General features: G+C 32.0%; 1 protein-coding gene across 1 annotated transcript; it reads right to left on the minus strand.

Annotated features, from left to right (window-relative positions):
• Positions 1–5693: 5693 nt before the first annotated feature.
• On the minus strand, positions 5694–27626 carry LOC129913407 (E3 ubiquitin-protein ligase hyd). The gene is made up of 21 exons (XM_055992046.1): positions 27400–27626; positions 22747–22947; positions 22238–22517; positions 19131–19348; positions 18798–19042; positions 18046–18242; positions 14812–17985; positions 14580–14742; positions 11265–11495; positions 10736–11190; positions 10488–10671; positions 9681–10418; positions 9408–9622; positions 8633–9350; positions 8369–8448; positions 7445–7604; positions 6797–6947; positions 6529–6732; positions 6303–6450; positions 6006–6236; positions 5694–5945 (listed from the first exon to the last, which is right to left on the minus strand). The coding sequence occupies exons 1-21, from the start codon at positions 27459–27461 to the stop codon at positions 5733–5735; spliced, it is 8268 nt and encodes a 2755-aa protein (XP_055848021.1). The 5' UTR covers positions 27462–27626; the 3' UTR covers positions 5694–5732.
• Between the last annotated feature and the right edge of the window lie 228 nt (positions 27627–27854).

Genomic DNA, 27854 nt, shown 5'->3' on the forward strand with positions numbered 1-27854 from the left:
ATACAGACTTTCAACTTATGATATTACCTTCCTTTTTTATACCATGGTCCAAAGATTTTAAATGAGTTTAAAATTGCTTACCTTTTTGACTATCTCTTTTTCTCCATGAAGTGTAAGTGAGAGAGCAATACAGAATTTGAAAATTAGTCGGTGCGGTGCAGTCAAGCCAGTGTGAAAACAGCCTATGGAAAAAAATCTAATCTCTTAAATATCGCTGATCTTTATATATCACTGGATAATAGGTGTGTTTTCATGAAACGATGTTAAACCTGGGTAAACCTGGTAAAATTAATGGTAAACGAACTGTCAAATCCATACAAAATTTTCACACATTTACTTATTTAACAGATAAACGAGGTTTACCTATATTTTACACTGTTTCATAAATACTTCTTATGTATTCAGAAAATAACTTGAATTCATTTGAAGAATATTAGCCGTTTTTTACTATCCCACTTGATCCATATAGACCATTAATTAACACGTATTACACGGATCACGAATCGTGATCCTGATGAAAAGCAAGATCACGATTCAAGATCTCATGTAGTTATTGTAATACATGTTAATTAATGATCTATATGGATCAAGTGGGATAATAAAAAACGGCTATTATAACCGTTTTTTTTTTTTTTATTATTTTTTTTTATAACAGTTTTCTATTTTCTAACAGAGTTAAGAGGTTAACAAAGTCAAACTATATTTTTTAATGGAGTTATCATGTTCATACAAAACAGGTAACAGATATGTTGCGATTATTTTTAAGCGTTATCCCTGTGATACAAAAAATACAGAATAGAATGTACATATATATACTCAGACTTTCGCTGTTATGTTTTTGTAACGTCATCTGTATTCAATTTTTTATAGGAAGTTTCCATAGATTAAACATATGAAAGTTTTCGATCTTGTAAACTGTTTGTCTATGTTCGTGTGTTGTATTTGTTGCTTTCTATAGATAACACATTCAAGTATGACTGCCTTTTATCTGCAAGGCGGTGTTCACATTTGATTGGTTAGTTTTTGTTCAGTGCATTCAGAGCCTCAAAATTCGTGTATTCAGAAATCGTTCAGAGCCCAAACTACGAGCTTGGAAAAAATCAATCGAACATCCTGAACGTTTTACGTCAATGAAAAAAAAATAAATACACATACAAAATTAAAATGGTGGATGAAGCTGTTGGCTCCGGCGTAGTTTGTAAGTTTATTCAAACTATGTTATTTTCAATGATTAAAACATAATTTCAGCTTTCAAATGGACTAGGCCAATCATTTTATGTATGCTTGTTTAAATAAAAGCAAATTGCGTGCAGTTTGAAGCGGTGTGAAAAACGCTACCCTAAAACGAGTCCGACCTCGGTCCGAATCCGCTCCGCCTCAGGCGGAGCTTAGTCCGACTTCGACTACGAAACGGGTCCGAAGGCGGCTCAAACTAGTATGGAAATTATAATCACCGCGGAGCTGATTTCAAATGTATTGGTTTTTTCACCACGATTTCTCCGACTTTGTGTTCATACACAAAAAGTTGCAGGTGTGTGAGTGCAACTCCGTTTTTCTCGGTCGGAGTGGCTTTTCTGAACACAGTTTTCTTGCTTGAAGGGTATGAATTAACAAACGTCATTTGGTGACAGTTTGTTCTCAAATCATTCAAAGCACTCAGAGCACGTTCAGTTCAGAAAATGTTCAGGGGCCCTATTTTGAATTACGAAACGAAAGGCAAAACAACGATACCCACGACAACGATAGTCACGACATAGAGCGATTTAGTACAACGATAATGAATCCATGTTTTTTTTTCAAGCGTACCAACCTTACCGTACCAAAGCTGTCAAAAAATAAGTAGATAAACAAAATCTTCAGTGGGAAAAAAATTTTCTTTTACTTTTCTTGTGCTTTTTAATAGTATTTTCTACTCAAAAACATAATAAAATTGAACTTAATGACATAATTTGTGATTTCGACTATTTATTTTATGAGTTTAAAGAAGAAAACCATCTTTCGGAGAACTTTATCTCTGCCATTGCCAATTGGCCATGAAGATTGAGATCAATTGTTTGTTTTATCTTTTTGTTGTGTTGTGGTGCTTTAATAATAATACAAAAATTGCTTCTTCGTTTTAATATTTTAGTATGTTTATATATTTGTTATTTCATTGCAATCAGTGGTAATAAAATTGGCTTCGAAGTTTGGCATTTTTTTTTTTTTTTTTTCTTAGCAAGACAAACGAAAACGAAAGTCAAACGATAGGGAAATGACAGTCGTAAGGACTAACGAGTATCGTAAAATTCTAACGATTCTCGTTGAACACAATCGCATTTCAACAATAACGAAGTAATTTCAACGATATTCGTTTTACAAAATAGGGCCCCAGAGCGTTCGCATCCACTCGATAGTGGATTTTCTACAAGGTGTAAAGGCTTGACCACACCGAAGGGTATATGCGGTAGCGGTACGGGGAATTGTATGAAACAAATTTCAAACTGGAACAACAACGTTTATAACTGGTTATAACAGTTACTCAGGGGCCCTATTTTGTATTACGATTATCGTTGAAATTACTTCGTTATCGTTGAAATGCGATTGTGTTCAACGAGAATCGTTAGAATTTTACGATACTCGTTAGTCCTTACGACTGTCATTTGCCTATCGTTTGACCTTCGTTCTCGTTTGTCTTGTTTAGAAAAAAAAAATTTGTCAAACTTCGAATCCAATTTTAATTCCACTGATGCAATGAACATACAAAGATATAAACATACTCAAATATTAAAACAAAGAAGCTAATTTCGTATTATTATTAAAACACCACAACACAAAAAAAAGATAAAACAAACAATTGATATCTTCCATGGCCAATTGGCAATGGCAGAGATAAAGTTCTCGGAAAGATGATTTTTTTCTTTAAATTCATAAAATAAATAGTCGAAATCACAAATTATATCCATAACTTCAGTTTCATTATGTTTTTGAATAGAAAATATTATTAAATAGCACAAGAAAAGTAAAAGAAAATTTTTTTGCCACTGAAGATTTTGTTTATCTACTTATTTTTTGACAGCTTTTCATCGGCGTGAAGTTGGTAGGCTTGAAAAAAAAATTGTTTTTTCATTTTTATCTGGCAATATTTTCAACCATGTATTATCGTTGTACTAAATCGCTCTATGTCGTGACTATCGTTGTCCTGGGTATCGTTTCGTAATACAAAATAGGGCCCCAGTTAATAGAATTAGGAGGTTCATATCGTTTATATGAATTGTTAAACGGCTTTTCCACCGGATGTCAAAGATGGTTCATGCCTCAACAACAGTTTTACAATTATGAGTACTAGATGGTGCTACTTGTTAACTTTTTTAACATTTCTTTTTCGAACATTAAATTTTCATACTCCAACGGCACAAAAGAAGTATAACTTTAAAAATTGGGACATGCACTGTTGTAATGTACTTCAAACATGGTATAAAAAGAGAAGGTATGATCATTAGAAAAAATTCTGTATCGAGAACTGTCAAAACTTAAAAATGGCTTCTTAAGTTTTTGACAGCTGCCCATTGAAATTTTTGTTGTAAACAAATTTGTCTTGGAAATTGTTGTTGCTTTTAAACGTCAAAAACTTATTACTCCATTTTGTAAAATGGCGACACTAATGATCATACCTTGTTTTCTTATACCATGTACTTCAAATGGAGTAAATTTTTTTTCCTACATACAAATATATCCAGTTGTATAGATTTCATGTAACATTGATAAATCCTACGTTTTTTGAGTAATTAAAGTGTATATTTGAATAAATAGGCCAAAATTGTAAACAATGATAAGAAAATTTTTTCGAATTCAAGCTTTTTTCATCTTTTGAATTTTACGAGAACATGTTCTATAGTATACTAATGTAAATTTTTTTTTACACCATCAGAAAATAGACATTTTAACGAACGAAATGCCCGCCGACTGAAATTGAAATTGAAAATTAGGGTGTTTTTTTAGTACTAAGTCAAAATAAGGTAAACAAATTAATATTTTAAATCAAATAAATTACCGTGTATTAGGGACATAATAATGTAAGTTTTCACCAAATTTCGTAGAAAAATTTTTGTTTTTGAAAAAGATAAAAATAAAAAACCAAAAACTCGGTTTTTTGAATTTTTCACATAAATTTTGAGGTTATGTGAAAAAATTGTTGATGCAAAAGTTGTAGATCTATAGGATTTGTAGTTTTGCCGGAAATCGAGATATACCATTTTTTACCATTAAAAACTCAACCCACCCACTTCCCGAACTCGGCTCGCCCGTAATTTATTTTTCCTTTAATTCTCTCAAAGTAACCCAGAAGATTTTCATCCGCTCTTGTCAATATCCATGCGTCCGCCCCAAACAGCAGGACAGGGATAATTTAGGTCTTGTGCAGGGTTTCCTTGGTTCTCTGAGAGAGGGCTTTAGGGCCAGTTGTACAAATATTTAATCCATGGATCAGCAACTTGTATCTCTTGAAATCGGTAGTAAAGCTAAAGTTTAGCACTGGTTCAAGGTCCATATATGTAAAAATAGCCACATCCACATCCATGCTTGAACCGAGGTTGACCCGCAGCTAATCCTCCGAAATCGGCAAGTTAAATTCCTGAACCAAGGCTGATCCACGTTTGTACAACTGGCACTTACTGTTTAAATGCAACAAAGCCCGAAGAAATAACGATTGGCAACAGTGATTTTAGCAGGCTTAGCTTGAAGTTTTCTCACAATTGGAAATTTGATACGATTCCCGAAAAAACAATCACGGAATCCGTTCGTAATGAAAAATTCATAAAAATCGTCACTACGGTTGGATTTTGTGATTGTTTTTTTCAGGAAACGTAGAAAACTTCAGATACGAATGGAATTCGTGATGAGGCCGAATGTTAATTTGCATTTTGCATTAAAAATAACTAGTTTTCTGTCCGTTCATTATTATTTCTGGTTTTCCTTGCGATTGATATCTTAAGTGAAAGTTAGGAACCTAAGTAAATAATCCAGCTGTTTGCTCGTGTCTTTCTTCCCCACATATAACTTCCAGTGGGCCCCTGGCATTTGTCCTCGCATTTGGCTCTGGAGCACTGCCCTTGTACGCCCCTGACAGCATTCGAACTTTCGATGCATCATCGAATTCTTTTCCATGAACGCAAAATATATCTTTATTTGTCTGTTTCTGTTCGTGTTTTATTTCCTTCTGTGAGTACTTCAAGAACTTTTCTAAAATTTTCGCACCGTTTGCCATTTTTCTTTTTTATTTAACGAAGACAAATTGAAAAGAAGTGGTTTAACGTTTAATTAAAATACATCCAAAAGTAATTTTATTAATTTATAATTAATTCTAAAGGACATATAAAAGAGTCGACTGAAATACAGGGTTAATTTAAGTAGTATAGTCATCTATTTGTCGAATAATGTAGCTCTCTTTTACTTATTTTTTATTCACCTTGAAAAAAATTAACAAATTAATCTTTTTGAATCGTTGGCAATCAAAATATCAAATTAGAACTTTTTTGAGGAACGCCTTGACCATCGAACTAAATATTTCTGTAATGTGCGGCTTGACTTAATCGCAAGGCAAAAAATCTTTCTATCTTTAAAAGAACTTAATTTTTCCAGGTATACATAACATACATACCTGTTTAAATTAATTTAATTAGTCATCAAGCTTTTGTTTTTTCAAATTTCCAAATATGTATTACTATCGAGAGCTTAGAATGTTATATTTATTTACTTTAAACAAATCCAAAATTTTTTGATTTTATCGCCATCAGAAGTTTTGCACGCAATATCGTCTTATTTGAATATAACGGGATATATAGCCGAGATATGCAAGTATTAGCTGTTGGTAAATGGTAATCATCTACTGGTCTTATTGTGATAGAGGGTAACGGTTGAAAACCTTCTTCTGATGCTGGCAAAGCAGGGGAACCGGTCCAAAAGTAAAGCTAAAAAAAAGTGAAAAACTTAGTAAAACTAAACAATAGTTAAGGGCTTTATAAAATTACAAGATCTTGTCGCTCATTTGTGTTCATTTTTTCAACAATACACCAAAACCATTTTTTGAATCTTAAAAGTTTTTCAGAGTTTTCACTGGACTCATCATTAAATGTTGTATATGAAATAAGAGTGTTGATGTTAATATCTCCAACACCGTTCAAAAGCAGCCTTAAATCTTCAGATGTCAAAGAATCTAATGCACATTCTGGTATAACATCAAACACACCGGATTTTAAAGCCTGTAATTAAATATATTAGAATTCAATGAAAAAATTGTTTCAGAAAATAAGTTTTAGAATTTATACTTCAAGAGCCTTTTCTTGAGACTTTATCATTCTATATTCAGCGTATAGACGAACATAGCTGTATATATTTGCAGTAGTGACTTGGGTGGCTTTTCCATTTGGAACAAGTTCAACGTTGCCACCACCTTCTTCTTTAATCAGATCGATTCTAAACAAAAATTTATTATATTATAAAAACATTATTCGGTTTAAAATATTTAAATGCATTGTGGTGATTTAAACTTACAAGAAATATAAATCTAATTTATTCAACACATCAGGTCCATCTGTGTGAGATCCATATATAAGCTGGCGGAAAGATTCATAAACTATGGGATCGAAAAATGCTAAATCATGAAACCGGATTTGTTTGCCCAGTATATATTTTAGGACGTGTCGTTGCAAATACAGTGGGAATAATTCATTTTGCAGCAAACATAGTCCAATTAGCCTTGAAAGAGAAAAAGTGTGACAAACGAAATAGGAATCGAAAATAAAGCAGAAAATGATTTCACCTTCCAACATTACGAAAAGCATTTATTCTTTCAAATGATGCATATCCTTGTCTTGGACTGTAAAATCCACGTTTGCCAGGAGAATAAAATAGTGGATCGTTGTCTTCAATTTGGTCCAGCAATACAACAGGTACGTTCTTTTTTAATTCTCCTAAAAAAATCAATTTTAAAACCATACATTTATTTAGATAATTTAAGGAAATCGAACTCGAAATTACAATGAAACATGACAATACGAGGAAAAATGCTTTTTAAAACGAAATTTGGTTAAATGTTTTCCATCACGTCAGAGGTTTTCGAGATAACCTCAAAAAATGTCAGCACACAAAAAAGAAGTTCTGTCCTGGGAGTGCGACTATGTAAATTATATGTTTTTTAGATCCCTGAAACTGAATCCGAAGATCATTTCACGCCATCACGTCAGGTTTTAGAGAAAACATCAAAAAAAAATTTCGTTTAAGGGTATCTATGATCACTTTTTGTGGTTATCTTTAAAACCTGACGTGATCGAGTGAAACGGAGTTTGGGTTTTAGCTTTTAGCATATTGTTAACATTGTTGCATTCCCAGGTCAGGACTTTTTTTGTTTGACTGTAACAGTGTAATTTTTGAGCTGTAACTAGGCTTTATTTTAATTTTTTTAACAAACCTGTTTCTGGTTTCTGTTTGTGTAGTATAACATCCAGAGCTTCGTTTACTTTTTGTCTTAGTGTATCTTCAGATGAAAGAATTACCAACAATTGAGCTGGTGGCGTTTCCAACAGCATTCCTGTTATTTTAGATGCGTGGGTACTTGTAATTGCTGCAATCTAAAAAAAGGAAACAAAAAATATACCAGGTATTTGAAGTATTTACTTCTTATAATATAATTGTTATAAATATTTATTTGTTATATATTTATTTGTTATGCAACTTGGCAATTTTTTTTTACAATAAGAATGAAGGATTGAAAGAGACTATACAAAAATTGGGCGGAAGGGTATTTTTTCGTGGGAGTGAAAAAAATGTTTTCAAGGTGGTTGGTTTTTTTTAATACAACAGGTAAAACATAACCGAAACCCTCAAGTGAAAAATATGATTTGCCAATGAAATTTTTTATGGATGAAGCAGGGACAACAAATCCATAAGGTTCTTGAGAATATTTCAGGTTAAATAGTGTTTTTTTTTTTAACTGACATGAATTTGGTGAAAAAGTTTAGATTGCTATGAGAACTAAGAATCTGAAGAGTTGCAAAAACTAAGTATGTAATTAATAACAATATTTCCCTATTGAAATTCAGCTATTATATTAAATTTAAGACAAAAAACTAAAGTGTCTAAAAGAATATTATGGTTAAAAAAGTTTTTTTTTAATGAAAAAAAAAAAACTTTATGGGGTACTCTAATGAAATTTGTAATTAAGTTAGACTTAGGATAGAAATAATAGAAACAAAGAGGAAATAAATTCTGTAAAGCGTCCCAAAAGGCCACACTTGGTGACAGAAAAACTTTAAAAAATATTTAAAATCTACAATCATTTCTAATTTTACTTCGAGATTACTATTAGGGCACAAATATGTTGATTATTACTTACTTTTGGATACAAGCGGTCTCCGAGTTGTTGAAGATGAACCGAGAGATGATCATTATTTGTGGTTGACGTACTGGTGGAATCTATAAAGATAAAACGAAAAATATATAAGTTATCACGCTAAAACAATAGTTAACTACAGTCGTTCTTTTACGTTACGATACGATTTGTAACTATATGATGTCACAAGATCGTTTCTAAACTCCTTTTATGAGTTATGGAAGACTAACCATATCTCCTTTAAAAAAATCATTAATTTACACTTACCCTGAACGGTACTAGTAAACGGCCTTGCCGAATAGTTTAATGCTTTCTTTTCCTTGTTGGTTCTCCACAAAATTTTATTTCCACTTCCTTTGCGTTGTAATGCAGCATCTCTACCTATTACGCTACGATTTCTTAATATACTTGAAAAAGGTAAACCATATTTATTAGAAGATCCGATCTGAGCAACTTCCAAATTTGGAAGTTTTTCATTAACTAATAAAGCCTCGGCCATTGATGTATAAAAGCTGCGAGCGACCCCTGATCCTTCCCCGGGTTCTTCTTTAAAAGTAACTTTAACTCTATTAAATGTTAATGGCGGATAAACGCGACGGTTTTGTGTTCCAAATTGAGTGTTAAGCTCTTTAAAAGTATGAGTGATAAGACTATCTCTACTGCGTTCTAATTTAGATAACACAAGATCTCGCTGCTGTCCATTTCGGAGTTTTTCCATTTGTCGCCTAAATCTTGTTTCTTTAACAGGAAAACCTCTTATTTCAGGAAGAATTGAACCATATTCTAGTCCCACGTCATCCATGAAGACACGTCCAAATAAATCCAAGGAATGTTTCCATCTTCCAAGCAGAACGTTCCACGTTGGAGGCTTAAGAGAACTTTGCTTCAATGATTGGACTTTTTGTGTGGTATTTTTTTTATGGCGGCTACCCAGAGAACTTGGATTTGTTGTGTCCTTTTGATAATCTTTAGAACTTGATGCATTCTAAATGTACAAAAGAAGTTAAAAAAAAAAATTTTTAAATAAGAACTCCAGTCTTACGGACTGTCCTGCACGAACAATAACACTTCTCGCTGCCTGCTTTGCATATACATTGGAAGTTTGAGTTCCTGAAAAGACAGTTCTTGTTTGAACAATAACCTCAGGTCGAATTGATGTGTCCATAGCATTTCTGCCTGAAAGTTCGTCGGTAGTTTTTGAACTTTCTTCATCACTTTGCAAAATAGTTTGTTTTAAAGGTGAACTCATTGAGGATTCTAAGTAAAGTGTTTTGATAAATCAATGTATTTATTTTTCTAATTGAAAAGAACTTACCACTTATCTTTTTGCTGCCATCTCCTTCTTGTTGTTCAAGATAGCTCTTCTTTTTTAACTGGACATACAAGTTAGCACAATTTTCTATTTTAAATGCACCAGATTCTTCTATAGTAGGGGATGTACATGGAGAAGCAGATCTTTTCTTGCATTTGTATGTTTCTTCATCTAATGACTCTTGTTTATTGTGCGAAGAAAGACCCAAACGTAAAGGCGGTACTTCCAAAACTGATATTCCACTAGTACTTGTAGATTTGGTGCTGGTTAAAATTGGCAATGGAAAATTAGAAAACAAATCTTCTCTTTTTGAATTCGTTTGCAACAAATGTGGTTTGTCGGCCAAAGGAAGGGCAATTTCTAGTGGTAGCGAAAATGGATCTGGCGCACAGCATCCAAGACTCAATGTAGAATCTGATCTTTTGAAAAAGTGGTTCTTCTTATCAGAAGTATTTTCACCCAGTATTTCATCGTCAAGAATGGAATTGTCGGGTATCAACAGGCTTGAATAAGTTTCTGCATCCTCATTAGTGCTAGTTTCCCAGCTTTGATTTTCAGTATTTGTGTCAAGTTTGTCCGAGTATTCATTTCTCATATAGAATATTATACCATCCAGTACATATGCTATATGGCGTAATGCTGTTATGTCTAAAACTGGCAAAGAGTCTCTGTGTTCTGAAGTGTGAGCCCGCATGAGCGATAGACAATAAGTGAAAAACTCACGTCTCGATGATGTGGACCCTATAAGTATTTACAGATAATAAGTAACAATATTCACAGCTAGTCTCAAGTTGACATAAATCAACTAACCTAAAATGTTTATACCAATGTTTCCTTGATTTGTGCTTTGCGAATTGGAATTCATGGGTTGCACGGGATGAGCTTGATCTGTTGTGTTCGTTAGATAAGCTCCAAATTTGAGTTGAGCTTCAGTACCATCCATTACAGAAAATACCCAATTCCATGTTTGCTTAAGACGAGTTTCCAAGAGTGACTAAAACCAAAAATTTAATATCGTATGTAAGTAAGTAAAGTACAATAAATTTTTTTTATTTTACCTGAACTTCAATTGATTCAGCGTATGTTACTTTAATGCGATTTTCGATATCTTGGTTAAGAATTTGTGTAATTGAGTTGAATAAATCCGAAATCTGACGCATTATTATTCCAAATGCCCTTGCTAAGCTGCTTGCTGTTGTAGCCATAGAATGCGGCTCTTGTAAATTTGTTGGAGCAGATGAAGTGGGTATTGTTGTGCGTCGTAAAGCAAGAGGATCTATAAATACCAATCCTGAACCCGTAGGCAAACGCACTGAAGATCGACCGGCTTGGTCTCTATTACGAATTGCCCAATGCATAGATGATGCAGATGTGCCGCCTCTTGAATTGTTACCGGAAGATCTTCTTTCTAGTTGACTGTCAATAAATGTATAACCTTCCTCTGAGTTTTCGTCTGTTTCACCATCATCAGAACCATCTTCTTCTTGAGGAGATGAATCACCTGATTCATCTTCTATAATAAAAGAATTTTTTATTAAAAATAAATTTTATTGGTACTAGTTTTTATTTTATTATAACAAAGATTACCTGTTTCAGATCCATTAATAGCTCCAGTTTGTACAATTCTTTGCGCATCTTGGCTACTCTGATTATCATCGGAATCTGATTCAGTTTCAGCATCATTAAAATTAAACTCATTTTCACTTTCATCATCAGCTACATCATCATTTCGTATACCCTCAGAACTGATTTGAACCTGAGAATTGCTTCTTGGTCCGCTTGAAGGCAAATCAACATTAGCCGATGGTTCTACACTTGCTGCAAAACAGAAAAAGCGGAATTTTTATTTTTGTAGAGTTGGAATACTCATTGGTATGAAAGTTAGATTTTTTTTATAAGTAGAAGCATTTTTTATAGTTATCATGTTGTAGAATCAGGGTATGAAAAAAAATTCTGGACATGGAAATTTGAAAAATAGTGAAAACTGATGTAAATATGAGTATAGAATCAGCTAAATTTCAACTTTTAAAACATTTCCTTTTTTTTTGTAAATATAATCAAAATAAACAGATTAACAATATGAGATGCAAGTTTAGCAGAAAAAAATTTCTTTTATTTTTAATTTTAAGAAAACTTAAAATTTCCCGGAATTTTAAGATGGACACATATTATAAGATAGTGTTGAATCTCATCAACGTGTTCCAAAAAAATTTCATCCTAACACGTCCTAATTTGATTTTTAGATCAATTCGAAGCTAATAATGTGTGATAAACGTATGTATTTTCTAAAAATGCTGATTTTAATAAAAACTGGAAAGAAGAATTTTTTAATAAGCACATCTCTTTATATGTATATTTTGAAGCATTCGAATCTTACGTCAGTTTTACAAAATGGGCGGTTTTTAGGGTTTTGTGCAATTTATTCAAAATTTTGTGGGGTTCATGAATAACTGATATCAGATTGGGATTCATGTTTCTTTAAAATATCATGTTTCTTTATATTTTCTTCTTAAAGACTTAAATTCTTTCTTGAGTCGCAAGAAACTCTAATGAAATTACTGAAACTTTGTTCTCTAAGCAGAATTTAGTTTACTTTTTAATATAATTCCCTCTCTTTTATCAGGTCTCGGATTCGTCTTCCAGAACCATTTGAAATTGGAATCAGATGCATTTAAAACAAAATAAAAAACTGCGTTATTTTTCATTGTCGTTATTTTAACTGGAATATTTTTTTGTCAAGTCTACCATATATTAAAGTTATCAGAAGTCTATTCTATCAGCCTTGTACTTAAACCCAAATATAAAGTTAAGAATGTTTAGACTATCTTATTATGTATTTTATTAAGAAATTTTGAACATTAATTCGAGCAACGTAATATCATAGATTTGGGCTTAAAACTTCGAGAATATTTTGTACTTTGTTTTCATTTCTTTTTCATATTCCGTTTTTACAAGAATGAAAGCTTTTATTTATTTTAATTCATTATCAGTTTGTTTTAAATTAATTTAAGATTATATATTTTAATTTGTTTATTCGTATTTCATAAGCTTGAATTTAATTTTATTTCATTTTATTATATATTTTATTTGAATTTTATAAGTTTAAATAATTATGTACATATGTGTTTTCATATTGTTTCCTAAGTTGTTTTTTTTTTTCAAATAAACCTTTCTTAAGGTTTGAAAAACATTCTGTATATCAATGGGGTTGTGCAACACCATCGAATTTCGTTATTATATTTCGTTAATATAAAAATTGCAAGTGTTTTCTTTTCAAAGTAATATTTAACAGTTTTTTGTCGCAACACAATTCACTTAGAAGTATCTCAAGATAAAATTTGAAGTCTTATCGAATTGCATAAGAAACATTTTCTGCAGTATTTATAATTATACTCGTGTCCTTCGTTAAATTTATTACGAAAAGGCTAGTTTTCGTTTTTCTCCCTAAAAAACTACTACTTTGGTGGGTGGGGCAGTAGGCGGAAATTGCTTAGCTTGGTTTATCGTCTTATTGTCTACTATTCATTGAAAAAGTTCAAGTAGCGGGTGGCAATGGTGCAGTGGATGTAGTGCTTGACTGGTTACCTGGAGATGTGGGTTCGAGTCCTACTTCAGGCAGCATTCTTTTATTTATCACCTAGCTTGGACGTAGCCCGTGGGATTATATGAGATAATACTCATTTTATTCTCAATTCACTGTACCAACAAATAGGGTGTTTTCATAAACGTCTGCCTAACTTAGGCATGCGTTAGTTGTGTTCATAAAGTCAGATCTGCGATCGGACTAACTTAGTCCAACTGCAGTTCTGCTGTTCATAAACGTCAACATCGGGCAGATTGCGCAGCCAAAATTTTATTTCTGCAGAACTCACGAAGAAATTTATTTGACTCTTGATTCGATTTTTTTTTGTTAATATGTAAATGTAAATATTGTAAAAAAAAATTGAAAAGCAAACATATTAATTAATTAGGGTGGTGCAAAAATGTTTCTTTTTTCATTTTTCGAAAAATTTAAAATTTAAATGACGCAGAAAATTTCTAAATCGTGTTTTATGAGATAATGAGTTTATATTGATTTTTTTCGTATTAGGGTGGCTCTAAAAAATGTTATCTTCTAAAGTTGCATGAAGAACTCCAAAAAAATCAACGTGGATATTGTTTTGACCTAATTATCGAAGAAAAAAAATTTAAAAATTTCCATTAGGGTGGTTAAATTTTTTTTTTAATAATTAAAAAAAATTGATTTTCACTGCAGAGAAAGTTTGTTAAACATGGTTTATGAAATATATTGCAAAATTGGGGTAGGTATTGTCGAATTAGGGGGCTCAGAAAAATGGTATATTTTACATTTACGCTTGGAATTCAACCAATTTAATTAATTTGACATGAATTTATTATTATATTACTATAGCAAAAAACGCACTTTACAAACTTTCTGTGCACTAAAAATCGTTTTTTTTTCAAACGCAAAAAAAACTTTCTTAAACACCCTAATTATTGAGTTTTATCCACTCATACAAGGTGCCCCACTGTGAAACGCCGCGACAATCATTAAGACATGCCAATCGACCAAGGAGTTCTCCTAGACTGGGTCCAAAACGTTTCAAAAAATCTATTGTCTCTGAGCAGATTGCATATGCATATTGCATTAGCTTCGTAATAGGTTTCCTAACAGAACACTGTATCATAGGCAGACACGCCGTAAGACTAGGCGTAGTCTCAAACGACTTTTAAAGCAGTTGTTTTATTGAAAAAGAAGAAACAATAAAAAAAGCTAAACGGAACATAGGGTAAAATATGCATTAGCTATTTTAATTAAATGCACCCACATAACTGGTCATAAAAACCCAAAAAAAAGAATAGTTATATACTTAAAATATGTATATGATAAATCATTCTTACCTTCTATATCGTTGTTATCTTCAACTTGTAAAACACCATAGTTGAGACCAAGGTCTATATTGGCGTTAGAAACCCCAGTAGCATCTACTGATAAAGATCTTGTTGACATAGCTGTGGGTGTGGTGGGCGCTAGAGGTTCCACACTAAATATATCTTCCGAATTCTAATAGAAAAATAATATTTAAAACTCGTGACGTATTTGAAACAAAAAAACTTTTTTATCAAAACTTACATCTAAGTTTGACGTCGACATTGCAAAAGGTGCCGTAGGTCTTACGACTCCCAGCCGCACTGGAGCAATTAATGCATCAGCCACCTCACAGAGTTCTTCAATTGCAATAATATGAAGGGCTTGAAATACTTTAATGCAGTTTTGAATATGTTTGCTTTGTGAAGCATTGTTCTTTCTTCTATCAGCGGTCGGAGATTTTTCCAAATTGAAAATTATAAAAACTCTTGCGACAGATCTTACGAAGCGTCGAGCAATAAATTTTGCAGCAGTGTTTGCTGCTGGATTAGTTGTGTCTTGAATTTCGCGAACAAGAGTAGATATGAGAACATCCAAATGTTCTGGACTACATTTAACAAATAAATTATGTGTAAATTTATCGAGCAATGTAGAACCACTTTGAGATTTTAAATATTTCATAGAACTACTTTCAACATTTTCATGGTTTTTAGATTTTTCATTCTGGCTCATATCTTCGGCGCCTGTCATAATCATAGACTTAACAGCTTGCCAATCTTCAAGTAAACGTTCGAGAGCTTTCTTAGCAAATCTAGGAGGCTCTAAATCATGCTCTGGCATTTCAGGATCAATATCTGATGATTGAGTTTTCCTACTGTTTCCCGTAGAACTTCGTGATCTGTTGCATACTCTATATTGTTTTTGCTCAATAGATTGACGTCCAACTGTTTGAATAAGAAACAAAAGTATCGATTCACCTCTTGCATTGAATTTTGTAACCAGGTCCGTATGCGATATTAGCTTGCAAAGTAAAGAAAATCTTTTGTTTTGGTTTCCAGCAATTAATGCCTTGCATTTACATTTTTCCCAACAATCACAATAAGCTGTAGGCGATGTTCGTTTTAATTTGCAATCATGGCCTTTATGACAAACTCGAGCGCATTCAGTACAACAACACAGAGAACCTGTTAAGCCGCATGTCTTGCATTCAAAGATATTTTGATTAATATGATCCGCACCAGTCCATGTAAATGAACAAGTATCATTATAGCATAAAACATGAAGTGGTGATTTCTCAACAGACGAACCGACAGGGAACACCATCGATTCTTTAATTGAGGGATTTTCTTCTGAGAGAGACAAAATTGCATCAAACAATATCAATCCAGCGTCATATGCTCTATTTGTCACAGACAACATTAAAGGAGTCAATCCTTCTGCGTCTTTGGAGCTTAAAAGGAAATGTAAATGTGGTCTAAGTATAGGATTAACGCAAATTTGTTGTAAAATTAAAGTAGATTGTTCTCTTCTCTGAACTGGATCGGCTATGTAGACTGGCACGTTTAATTTTTTTCCATTTGATTTAGGATTTGAATTTGAAAAATCTTCTTCTATAGAATTAGCTTCGTACTCAGATTGCCAAAATGATAAAGGAAAGTATGTTTCGTCTGGTCCTGAAGTGGGAATAATTGGATTCCGGCTATCTACATCGGTATTAACCAAGCGGTTCATCATTTCACGTAAGCTTATTGTGCATCCTTCTCTAGTGTTTGAACTAGAGCTTTCTAAATCTGGAGATCTGCATGATGCTGATTTTTTCAAAGTTAAATTTGTGGAGTCGTCTGCAACTTTGTTAGATATTGGAGAGCATAATGCAACACATGCATGTGCTATATTGCGACCTCCGTCGCATTTTTCTTTTAGTACGGATGTTAGTGATGTATGTAATTCACCTTCTAACTGGTTTAGAAGCATAACAACACTTTTAAGGTCGCACCTTAATATCGACGGCATTAAATATTGTTTTTCCAAAAACATTATAATCATACAAACTTTGGATTTAAGATTAATTCCAAGTATTGGTAATGATATAATCGACATAGCGACAGTACGTATTGGAGGAAGGCTTAACCATTGTGGATCTCTCAAATCACCATTACAATCTTTTAAAAATGGATAAAGTGTTCGGTTGCCATCTCTTAATATAACAGTGCAATTCTCATTCGAATCATCACTTATATACAATGCAATATTACTTGCTGACGATCCTAAAAACACATTGCAATCTGTAGGAAAGATACTGCTATGTTCTTGTTTGCTGTTATGTAAATTAAAAACATTGTAGTACATTTTATTAGATATTTTAGAGACAGTGTGAACACCCTTTGTGTCAACAGCTAAAGCCAACAACTGACAAACATTTGCATCTTGGGCCGCTATAATATTTAGTCGTTTTGGAGTTTTTTGATAACAATCTGGTCCTCTAGGATTAACTAAAGACTTGATCACTTGAACATCATCTTTTTTTAATAATCGACAATGTTGCCAGTCGTCTTCTTGAGATTCGGCATTTTGACCAACTAATCCAAATCTGACAGCAACATAATCACCGTCTACTTTAAGAATTTTACCGACTGGTCCATTCCTATCTTCAACAAAAACTACATCCTTTAAAAGCCAGAACTCCTCATCCTTTTTAACTTCTGTATCATCTTTTGGAGCAACTCGTTTAGTTCTTTTATGTGTTGTTGCACTGCCGTTATCGCTGCAAGTACTTGATGCTGGTGAAGGTGGAGGAGGCATATCCAGACGATCTGTTGATTCCTTATTAGTTGGCGTATTCAATGACTTACTACTTGACGATTGATTTGCATTTCCAACATCTTTCTCAAATTGAGAACTAGTCATTTTCTCTTGGAAACAAACCGTTGGAGTTAATAATTTAAATCTGCAAACATCAGAAAAATCCCAAACAGAATTCATTAGTTGACCAACTTTAGGTATTCCGTTTGTAGATGTAAATCCAATGGAACCTGTCTGATAAATTGGGCATTTTTTCATCACTACTTGTGCGCCAACTGTAATTTCTTCATTCACTATTTTAACTGGCTTTTTTGTCTTTGATCTGAATCGATCCCATAAATGGCGTCTTTGCTCAAACGGTAATACACCCCACCAAAATAAATTGTGACCCGTGGTACGAGCAACAGTAAATAAAGTTGATGTGTGTAAGGAGCTTATGCCCTCTGAGAAAATATCAGGATAACTTTGTAAAGGATGTTCAAATTTAACACCATGACTTCCCAAATGCTCGTCCATCCATGTGGCTATGCGATTTGTTTCGCTCGCAACAGCGCAACGAATAGTGTTGGAAGAGATTTTTGTAATTTTTTCATTTATATTTAATGCTAATGTTTTAGGATGAAAAACATTTGGTATCTAAATAATAAATACAATTATTCTATTCGTAAAGTACTAATATTTGTCGGGTATATTTACATCGGATTTATACGTTTCATTTTCAGACCAACGCCATTGATGCAATTCTCCTAGTTCGGAAACACCAATTAATTCGGAAAATAGAGATGCAATTTTTTGAAAACGAATAGGACCATCTCTTTCGGGCCACGGTTGAAGTTCTTCGGATATCCATAGTGGGGAATTATTTCCTACGAAAGATGTTGTTCGTTTTCCATCTGTAATTAAAAGAAATCTTAGTCAACTTTATGAATTAACCACGTATAACTACACTCTCTTAAAATATTTTGTTTTCGTCTAAACAGTGAGACAAAATTTTGAACGCATTTATTCTTTTTATTAAAACTAGTTTAAACCAAAATTCATAATTATTTTATATTTTTTTTTTAATTACTTTAATTTCAAAAAAAATAATAAAAATTGTACAAATTGACTTTTGTATAAATTGAAATTTAAAATAATATTTTTCATTTGCTTTCACCCTGAAGTTGAGAAGAATTTTCATATGAAAATAAGAAATCTTTTAATTTTTACTTATAGTAATTTCGATTGGCAGTCCGGAATCATTCTGAAAGCGTTTTATTCGCACAAAACTGACAGTTTTGTATGAATAAAATTTTTTCAGAATGATTCCGGACGCTTCCGGACTGCCAATCGAAAACGCCATTAATATGTTTAAAATTTAATTTTTCGTATCAGAACTAAAAGAAAAATATAAACGATTATTTGGTTCACCCTATCATATACATATAAATACATATAACAAAGATTACCTATATCTTTTTCCCAAGTTGTATCGTCTCTCGCAAACCACCGGCGCTGTCCGTAACATTGTCTATCTCTCCATCTGCTAAATGAATCTGCATTTACTGTTGGAATTGTCCCGGAAATATTATTTCCGCAAGACAATGTGCTCCCGGAAGTTGACACAGTGCCGCTTCTTAAAGAATTGCTAGAGCTGTCCACATTTCCAGAATTGACTTGATTTCTTTCACTACGTATACGGTTAAACAACAAACTTGTTTAAGGAGTATAAGAGAATGTATGAAAAGTATAATTTTTGTAGGATAACTTGGAAAACTTAACATTGCTTGTATATGACTTACTTTCTTATGCTGGAATAGTTGCTGAAAATCTCTTCTGAAAATAGACCATCAGCAGGATCAACAATTACATTACTGCTGTCAGTTTGAAAACCGTTATCGAGCAATGAAATCAAATCATCTGGAGCATAATTATCACCGGCTTGTTCAGCATCATCCGCTTCTTCGTCATCACGTGAAAGTAAGTTGTTTACTGCTAAGTTTACATCGAGATTCGTTCGCTAAGAAAAACATACATAAACATACATAAAAAAAAGGAAAAAAGAAACTACATATATTTCAAATTTCATTATTCTTTTCAGTGTCATTGTACACTCGTCGTCAAAAGTTCAGAATTACATGAAGCTAATGGAAAAACTTTTGTTACAAGTAATAAAATCGACGGAGTATTGAAAAAATTGAGAATACCGTCATATTCTTCATAGAAAGTTTTTTTTTTTTTTTTCTTGTTTAATACTTTTTTCCCGGAGTTTACATCAAGAAGCCACCTGGTAATTTGTTTTCTGTTTTTATTCTAATTATCAAAATTGTGAGATCAGCTATATTGCTTCCTCAATTTTTTGAATCAGAAAATAATTTAAAATCTTTAAGGCCCATTTGCTCATACGGATCATAAATTTGAATCCTAGCTGGGTTGAACATAGATCTTATGTTTTACTTAGTTTGTTCTACGTTTCTAACAAAATATTTATATGGAACTTAACAATGATTTACTTTCGGTGTTTCTGATGTTTTTAATTTTTCTAGTAGCCTTGAGTTAGGAGCTAAAAAGTAAAATAATGTTAACACTGAAATAAACTGATTTTAATCGTTGTGGAATCTATGGAATATTGATGCATGTTTTCTGCGAAAAGATTTGCATTTGCTAGCTTAACATTAATTTAATAATTTTTATTGTAAAACAGATTGTTTTTAAATCGCATTTTATATTTTTAAGTTTTTTTTATTGATATTTTTAAGTATTTTGTATTTGTATAAAAATGAATTTTATTTTCGAAAAATCAGCTCAAAAGTTTACTAATATCCTGTAATTATTTCGTACAAAAGTTCTTTTTTCCTAATGAATTCAAGAATATTAGAATCCCCCAACTTTTTTTCAATTTTATGTGAAAAAATAGGGAAAAAAGTTGCCCCGGGCAATGTTAGCAAAATTATCAAAATGTACAGTTGTGTTCAAAATAATAGTGGTGGCTGCATCAAAAAAACATTTTTTATAATTACGGTGCTTCTACGGTTAAAAATTTAGTTTCTTTGATGTCAAAGTTTGTAACGGTCAATTACTGATAAATGTATCATAGTTTCAAAATGAAAAAGAAGGTTCCAAATAATTTTTCATTGACTTTTGGTTGTTCTTTCTAATTTGACCTGTTCAAAATAATAGTAGTTAAAGTTATTTTTGAAGAATTTAAAAGCGGTTTATAATATAGAATATTTATTTTTGGTTTAAAAGTAAGTACTCATATAATATGAACAATTTTTCAACAAAAAACGATTTGTTTCGGTTTTAATCTATTTAAAGTTCGAAGAGCAAAACACTGCAGTTCGGATAACGGAAACTTTTACGAAAGCTGCTTGAAGAAGGGAAAACCTACTTGGAAATTCAAGGTTATATAAGGATGCTCCCCTACAATGGTAGCCAATGCAATAAACTCAACGAAAAACCCGAAACGTGCGGTAGAAAAAGAAAAAAGACCGTCGTAGATGACAGGCGTATTGTCCAGATGAGCAAAGTTGAGCCTTCTGCATCGTCGTTTCGAATCCAGAAGGCTTTAAGCCTGGATTGCAGTGCAGTGAACATTCGGAGGCGACTGTTAGAGACTAATTTGTACGCTTGAAGTTCACATAAAGTACCGCTGTTAACAAAGAAATATGTTAAAATACTAAAATTTTCGACCCTCCATGTTTAACTTTTTCCGTCGTTTACTTTGGAACATATTCCGTATTGGGTGGACGTCGGACGTATTCTGGAGATCCAGTACCACCAAAGAGGACAAATTTGCTCGCATCAGTAAACAATATGTTACGCTATTACTTCGCTGGCCAGTTTATGTAATCTTTTACAAACTGGATACGCTTTTTAACATGTTTCACAGAACTTTTCGTGGACTTCAAGCGTACAAATTAGTCTCTAACAGTCGCCTCCGAATGTTCACTGCACTGCAATCCAGGCTTAAAGCCTTCTGGATTCGAAACGACGATGCTGAAGGCTCAGCTTTGCTCATCTGGACAGTACGCCTGTCATCTACGACGGTCTTTTTTCTTTTTCTACCGCGCGTTTGGGGTTTTTCGTTGAGTTTATTGCATTGGCTTCCATTGCAGGGGAGCATCCTCATAAAACCTTGAATTTCCAAGTAGGTTTTCCCTTCTTCAAGCAGCTTTCGTAAAAGTTTCCGCTATCCGAACTGCAGTGTTTTGCACTTCGAACTTTAAATAGATTAAAACCGAAACAAATCGTTTTTTGTTGAAAAATTGTTCCTATTATATGAGTACTTACTTTTAAACCAAAAATAAATATTCTATGTTATAAACCGCTTTTAAATTCTTCAAAAATAACTTTAACTACTATTATTTTGAACAGGTCAAATTAGAAAGAACAACCAAAAGTCAATGAAAAATTATTTGGAACCTTCTTTTTCATTTTAAAACTATGATACATTTATTAGTAATTGACCGTTACAAACTTTGACATCAAAGAAACTAAATTTTTAACCGTAGAAGCACCGTAATTATAAAAAATGTTATTTTGATGCAGGCACTACTATTATTTTGAACACAGCTGTATATCGAAAAAATTGTTCATTTTTCATTTGGTTCCAAACTTTTGACGGGGTGTAGTAGTTGTTATTTTTAGTATTACAGAATATTTTTTGTGTTACAATAAAGAAGTCGGTCATAGCTTTTAAAAAATAATAAGTTTTTTTCTGCAAAAACTTGCACTCTTTCTTGCCACAAGTTTTCGTTTGAGCGCATTTTTAACAGATTTAGTTCAAAGAGGTTTTACACATTTATGTATTTCCAACTCAACTACCAGAGTGCCTGGTGTTTTCCAGAAAAATATGCCCGTTCCCAACTTTTTTAAAGTACCCAAATTAAAAATTCCAAAAAATTACCTGTAATTCACGAATGATAAGACTTCTACTTTTCCCTTGCAGGACGACTTCTGCTTGTGAAATCAACTCCTCTGGCACAAAAGGAGCAGGAACCGTTACTAGTGGACGACTTGAGCTTCCGCCAATAATAACACCAGAACTTCTTGTTCCTTGTCCATTTGGGGTTGAGCGACTACTTGATCTTAAGAGTTTCGATTTGGACCTCGAAATTTGACGTGAAGAAATGTTAACCGTGCTTTTTTGATTTCCAATAGAACATGTGTTCGAACTACTGGGAGAACTGTAATAGAAGAATTATATAATTACCTACTTCATTGAAGAAAGAAAAATCAATAACAATATTCTATGCTTATTTATTTTTATTGTTGTTGTTTTTTGTTTTGTATTATTAAATAAGACCAACATTTTTATGATAATTTTATAAATAAATGTTCTTGCTTTATTGTTTATTGAATAATAATTCCTAAGAATTAAAATAATGCAATATTTATGCACTAAAAGAAACTTACCTTTTGCTTGCATCGGTATTGCTTAGGTCAAGTTGTTCTGAATTAATATAAAAAGCAACACGAAAAGCTCTGCCATCTTCCAGTAATACTCCTATGTGAGACGGTCCAATTACGATTTCTTTGACTTGTGCTTTTAAACCACCAAAAACTTCAGGGTTTGAATAACCGACCTTATTTATTTTATCAGAAGCTTCACGCAACCTAAAGAAAGAAAAAAAAATACGTTAAATCATTTATTATAACTAAAGCGGAAGAAGATAAAATCGCAGTTTTTTAGATTTTGGATTGTGCAAATTTTTTATCAATTTTGTATAAAGGGATCGCATATTAACAAATGCAAATTTCAACGTAAAATGTAAAAACGAAAATACATGTTATCATAATATTTTAAGATTATACTATTATACACAGGAATTTAAAAAGGTGAACAAAATTATTTGTTGGTATTTTTAAATGAAAAATGTTCTTAAAAAGTGTAATTAATAAATACAAAAATTATTTACCATATTTAACAATTTGTATTAACCAATAAGATTTTTCAATATAAAAAAAGTTACACATACGCCACAGTGACCACAGTTAGGACGCAACAAAATGATTAGGGGCAAGTTGTAGCTATCATTGAAATGCATCATTGAAGTTTTTCATTTGCAATTTTAAGCTAGTGAAGCAAACAAAAATGCTTATAAGGGGCATCAGCATGAAGATATGAGATATAAAATATTTTTATATTATATTATATTATAATATTATAACATGAGATATAAAATATTTTTACTTAAAAAAATAACTGATTTTGATTAAAACATTTCTTAAAATACAATTTTATCATTTCACTGATTGAAATTGATTTCATGAACAGCTGATTTTCGTTTCAATATTTGGAACACAAATCGTTTCACTGAAGATGTTCTAATATCTTTCTGTTCTCATCTGTCAGTTTTATTTCAATGATCAAATCTAACCCTAAATGCCTACATGCAGTTGTAAATTTCACTGACAGGGCTTTCCAATGATGTACATTTTTCAATGATAGCTATTACGGTGACCATCCCCCGGTTTACCCAGGACTGTCCCGTATTTCTATAGCTTGCCCCGGATTTTTATTTAAGAAACCCGAGACGTGTAAGTGTCCCGTATTTTGTTATTTGTCCCGTGATTGTCCCGTATTTTAATATTCTCTGATTTTTGTATTCAAAATTTTAAATACTTTGTATACGGAAAACACGAAAACTGGGGTCGAATTAAGACATACTTACGTTCGTTAACGTATGGTAGCTATGTGTCCTTTCTTTTTCTACTTATTAATAGAGACAGAAATAGTCAAAACGTTAAAGTATGATTGTAATCGTGTTCGACCGCCAGTGCTTGAAAAATAAAATTTTTTCTAATTTTTCGAAAAAGCATTAGTTTTTAAAAATTTTTCGTCAATTATTTAGTTCCAGCTTGTGTTTGTCAGGTTGAAATGCTACACCAGAAAAAGTTTTTCGAATAATAAACCCAGCTTAATTTCAAAACTTTTAAGGACATTATAGTCCAGTAATTTTAGGTTTTACCTGCGGAAAAATTCCTACTGAATTTTGGTACAGCTTTATTATGGTGTTTTAATGAAGATGTGAAAAATCGGCATTGATATCGTGCCGGCTTTAAAAGTTATAAGGGTCAAAATGTCACGAAAAGTTTTTCGCAAATATCTCGCGACCTATTGATCGAAGGTCATCAGAGGTTATAATAAAATTGTTGGTTGTGATTATCTACAACATATGCCCGTTACATTATTCTGTAAAATGAACCGTTTCGGGAGTATTTTGCTCAATTTTTGAGGTTTTTATCGAAGTAGCTTACATTTTTTTGGTCTTATTAACTTATCTTATTACGTAAATATGGATTAATTGAAAAAATTAAAAATGTACACATTGGGATAAAAAAATAATATGCACAAGGGGAACACACGTTTTTTGGAAATTTTGTATATTTCCCTTTTTTTACAATAAGCGCCTTCCTTATTTATAACACACTTTTTAAACATGGTGCAATTTTAGTTTTGAGCTTGTTATCAATCTTAAATTACCATTAAGCTTTTTCAGCAGCTAATTTTGTACTGTTATAAGATATTTTGCAACTTTTCTCTTATAAGCTCCAAACGACATTTTCTGTGGAATTCATGTTTGGAAAATTGATAACAAGCTCAAAACTAACATTGAACCATGTTTAAAAAGTGTGTTCTAAATGTGTCCTAACCCCAACCCAACCAATCCCACAACTTGACATCCGGGATTGAACACCCTGAGAACCAGCTGTTATATTAAATTTATCAATGTATTTTTATTTATGTATGTACATACATATGTATATTCTATAACTTAGTCATTGTATAAGCAAGGTAAGGCCTCTTTGACCCAGAAATATTCTCCATAAAGTTCTTAGAAAAAAAGTAAATTTTAAGTCATTTGTAAATAGCGCGTTCAATAAAAAATTGGCATATGGGTAATTCCACGGAGGGGTTTTGCCATGTTTTTGTATGTTTTCGATCTTATTATTTACTTAACTATTCATCAAATTAAGCATTTTAAAACAGTTACAACTAGTATATTAATTTGTTTAGTTGTTTTTAATATTAAATGTATTTTACTTGACGTGCTGTCTGAGAATATCTTCGAATAAAATGTAAAGGGTGTGACGTTCGAATTTCTAACTCATAAGAGTAAAATAATAAATCCAACGAAATCACTCTACCCTAATATACTAAGAGCCGTTTGCTGAATCCAAACTTAAGCATTTATGTTCAACATAAATCCTTATGTGACATTTTACGCAGAGGAAAAATTAGAGAATAATGGCCATCACTAGTTTAAAAAATACATCTGGATGTAAAGAAATTGAAATGTCAAAAATAAATCAAAATCCATAATATTCACTATCACACAAAGAAAAAAATAGTCATTTTTAACTATTTTTTTAACTATTTTCATAGTTAAAATCGGGATAACTATTTTGGATTTGGATTTATTTTTGACATTTGACAATTTTAAATCCAGATGTATTTTTTAAACTAGTGAATAATATGGCCGTAAGAGTTTATGTTCAACATAAATTATTTAAGTTTCGATTCAGCAAACGGCCCTAAGTGTTAATGCATTACAATGCTTAGTGAATAATAAATAAGACCGAAAAACATATAAAAAAATATGCCAACAACATTCCATGGAATTGCCCAAGGGCTAGCTTGTTACATTGGGTACTTTCAATTTAAACAGCTAACATAAAGCTATCGGATAGCTTTTTGCTGTTGTTAACAATGGCTGTTTTATTTTCCTCGTGATCCAGATCAGATAATTGTTTTTATTAGCTTTACAACAAAAGCAGGATTTTGTTTTGTTATTGTTTCGCAAATAAATTAATGATCTGATCCGGATCACGAGGAAAATAAAACACAGCTAATGTTAAAAATTAGCAAAGAAACGAACCATTTTCTGTCAAAAAATTATCCGAGTGATCATCTGATAAGACATTATGCCTTTTTTTATTTTGATTGCTTTTCGCACGATTATTCAGCTTGAAAATTAAATACATTTGCAAAAAATAAAGTAAAATCGAATATACAAGTACTATCCAACAATAAAAAAAATGTAATTTGCTCAAAAGAAACAATTTCCTCCTCTCAATATTAACTTTTTTTTTCTAGCTGCTTGGGCAATGGGCAAGCTATCTGAATAGCTTTTAATTCAAAAAGTTATTCCAATTATTAGTATCATTGCCCATCCGATAGGTGTTTAAACGTGCCTATTGAGTTTATAAGTTAATGATCATTATAGCAATTGCTAATTAAAAGATAATCAAATTCGCTAAGGTCTTGACACTTAGGACGAACTTTTATATTTAGCCAATCGCTAAATTAATTCTTTCATATTAAAGGCTTAATATGTTTAACCTGGAAAAAAATATAATAACCGCATTTTTAGCTGGAAGTCGGTATTCGTCAGCCGAATGATTAGTTTTTCAAAATGGAAGTGTCTTTTTAAATGAAATATATAAACATTGGTTACAAATCTATATACACGTACGCAATGTCTGATCTTTTGTAAGTCAAGAACTATGCCAACATGAACAAAGTCCTACCTATTCAAAATAACTATTTTTATCATCAAAAATTAATTAATGTTTTATTCTTAATAAAACTCATCGCATGTCAAAAAAAAACAGCAAATTTTTAATTTTTGGCACTCCTATCATGTTTACATGTGATTGGTAAAAAATGTCTTGCAAATTGGAGACACCTGTTCTTACGAAGGAATTTAGAACCATTCATTTTAAGAACAAAACATGCAAAAATGGAAAAATGCAAATTCTTTTTCAGAGTATTTTTTTTTTGCAAATTGCTTTTTAACATGATGTAGGTATGTAGGAAGTATACATGTTGTGTATATAAAAATGCCCACATATTTGTGGAGCACGTTCATGAAATTTTAGTCACCTTATGTTAGAAATAAACAAAAAACTATTCTTTATTTAAAGTGAATCAAGTAGCTATTTGATTTATTTTGTGTTTTTCTCTTCCTATAATCGTTTTTTTTTTTTTTTTTTTGTTAATTGTTGCAAGTGGAAATTTTCATAACCCATTGGATACATAGTCGGGAGTCAACATATATTTACCTTTCTATAAACTGTTCATCAGTTCCTGGTAGTGGATGTAATATATATTGAATGTCAGCCATAATTTAGTTTACGATTTAATTGTTATTCTAAATTATTTCCAACTTTAAATCGGTTACAACCTGTTAAACTATTTTAGCAGTGAATTGTGTTTGCAAGGAAGTAACAAAAAATAAATAGGATTTTAGCAAATTTAGTTTGGATTTACATTGAACGATTTTGCTCTCGTTCCAGTTTTAAGAAAAATAAAAAAAATATTTTTCCAATGGACACGTTCAGTAAACAAGGGAAAATATAGATTATTTTTTGTCAGCTTCGATGATTTTTCCAATGATGGTTTTTTGTTTTTGTTGTAAACCTGTGAGATCCATTGTCAGCTATTACATGAAGCCTCAAGAGGCGCGCCTCTTTTCAAACGTAATGAGTGCAAAAGAGAAAAAAGATGAAACAAAAAA

Source organism: Episyrphus balteatus, chromosome 3, assembly GCF_945859705.1.
Source record: "Episyrphus balteatus chromosome 3, idEpiBalt1.1, whole genome shotgun sequence".
NCBI lineage: Eukaryota > Metazoa > Arthropoda > Insecta > Diptera > Syrphidae > Episyrphus > Episyrphus balteatus.

What these genes read in the sequence shown, in the direction of transcription:
- LOC129913407 (XM_055992046.1), bottom strand. Translation starts at nt 27,461, where the DNA reads ATGGCTGACATTCAATATATATTACATCCACTACCAGGAACTGATGAA. An exon ending in TATTAATGGATCTGAAACAG is followed by an intron (nt 11,191 to 11,264) that starts GTAATCTTTGTT and finishes CTTTTATTATAG; the next exon opens with AAGATGAATCAGGTGATTCA. An exon ending in CAAATGAGCGACAAGATCTT is followed by an intron (nt 5,946 to 6,005) that starts GTAATTTTATAA and finishes ACTTTTTTTTAG; the next exon opens with CTTTACTTTTGGACCGGTTC.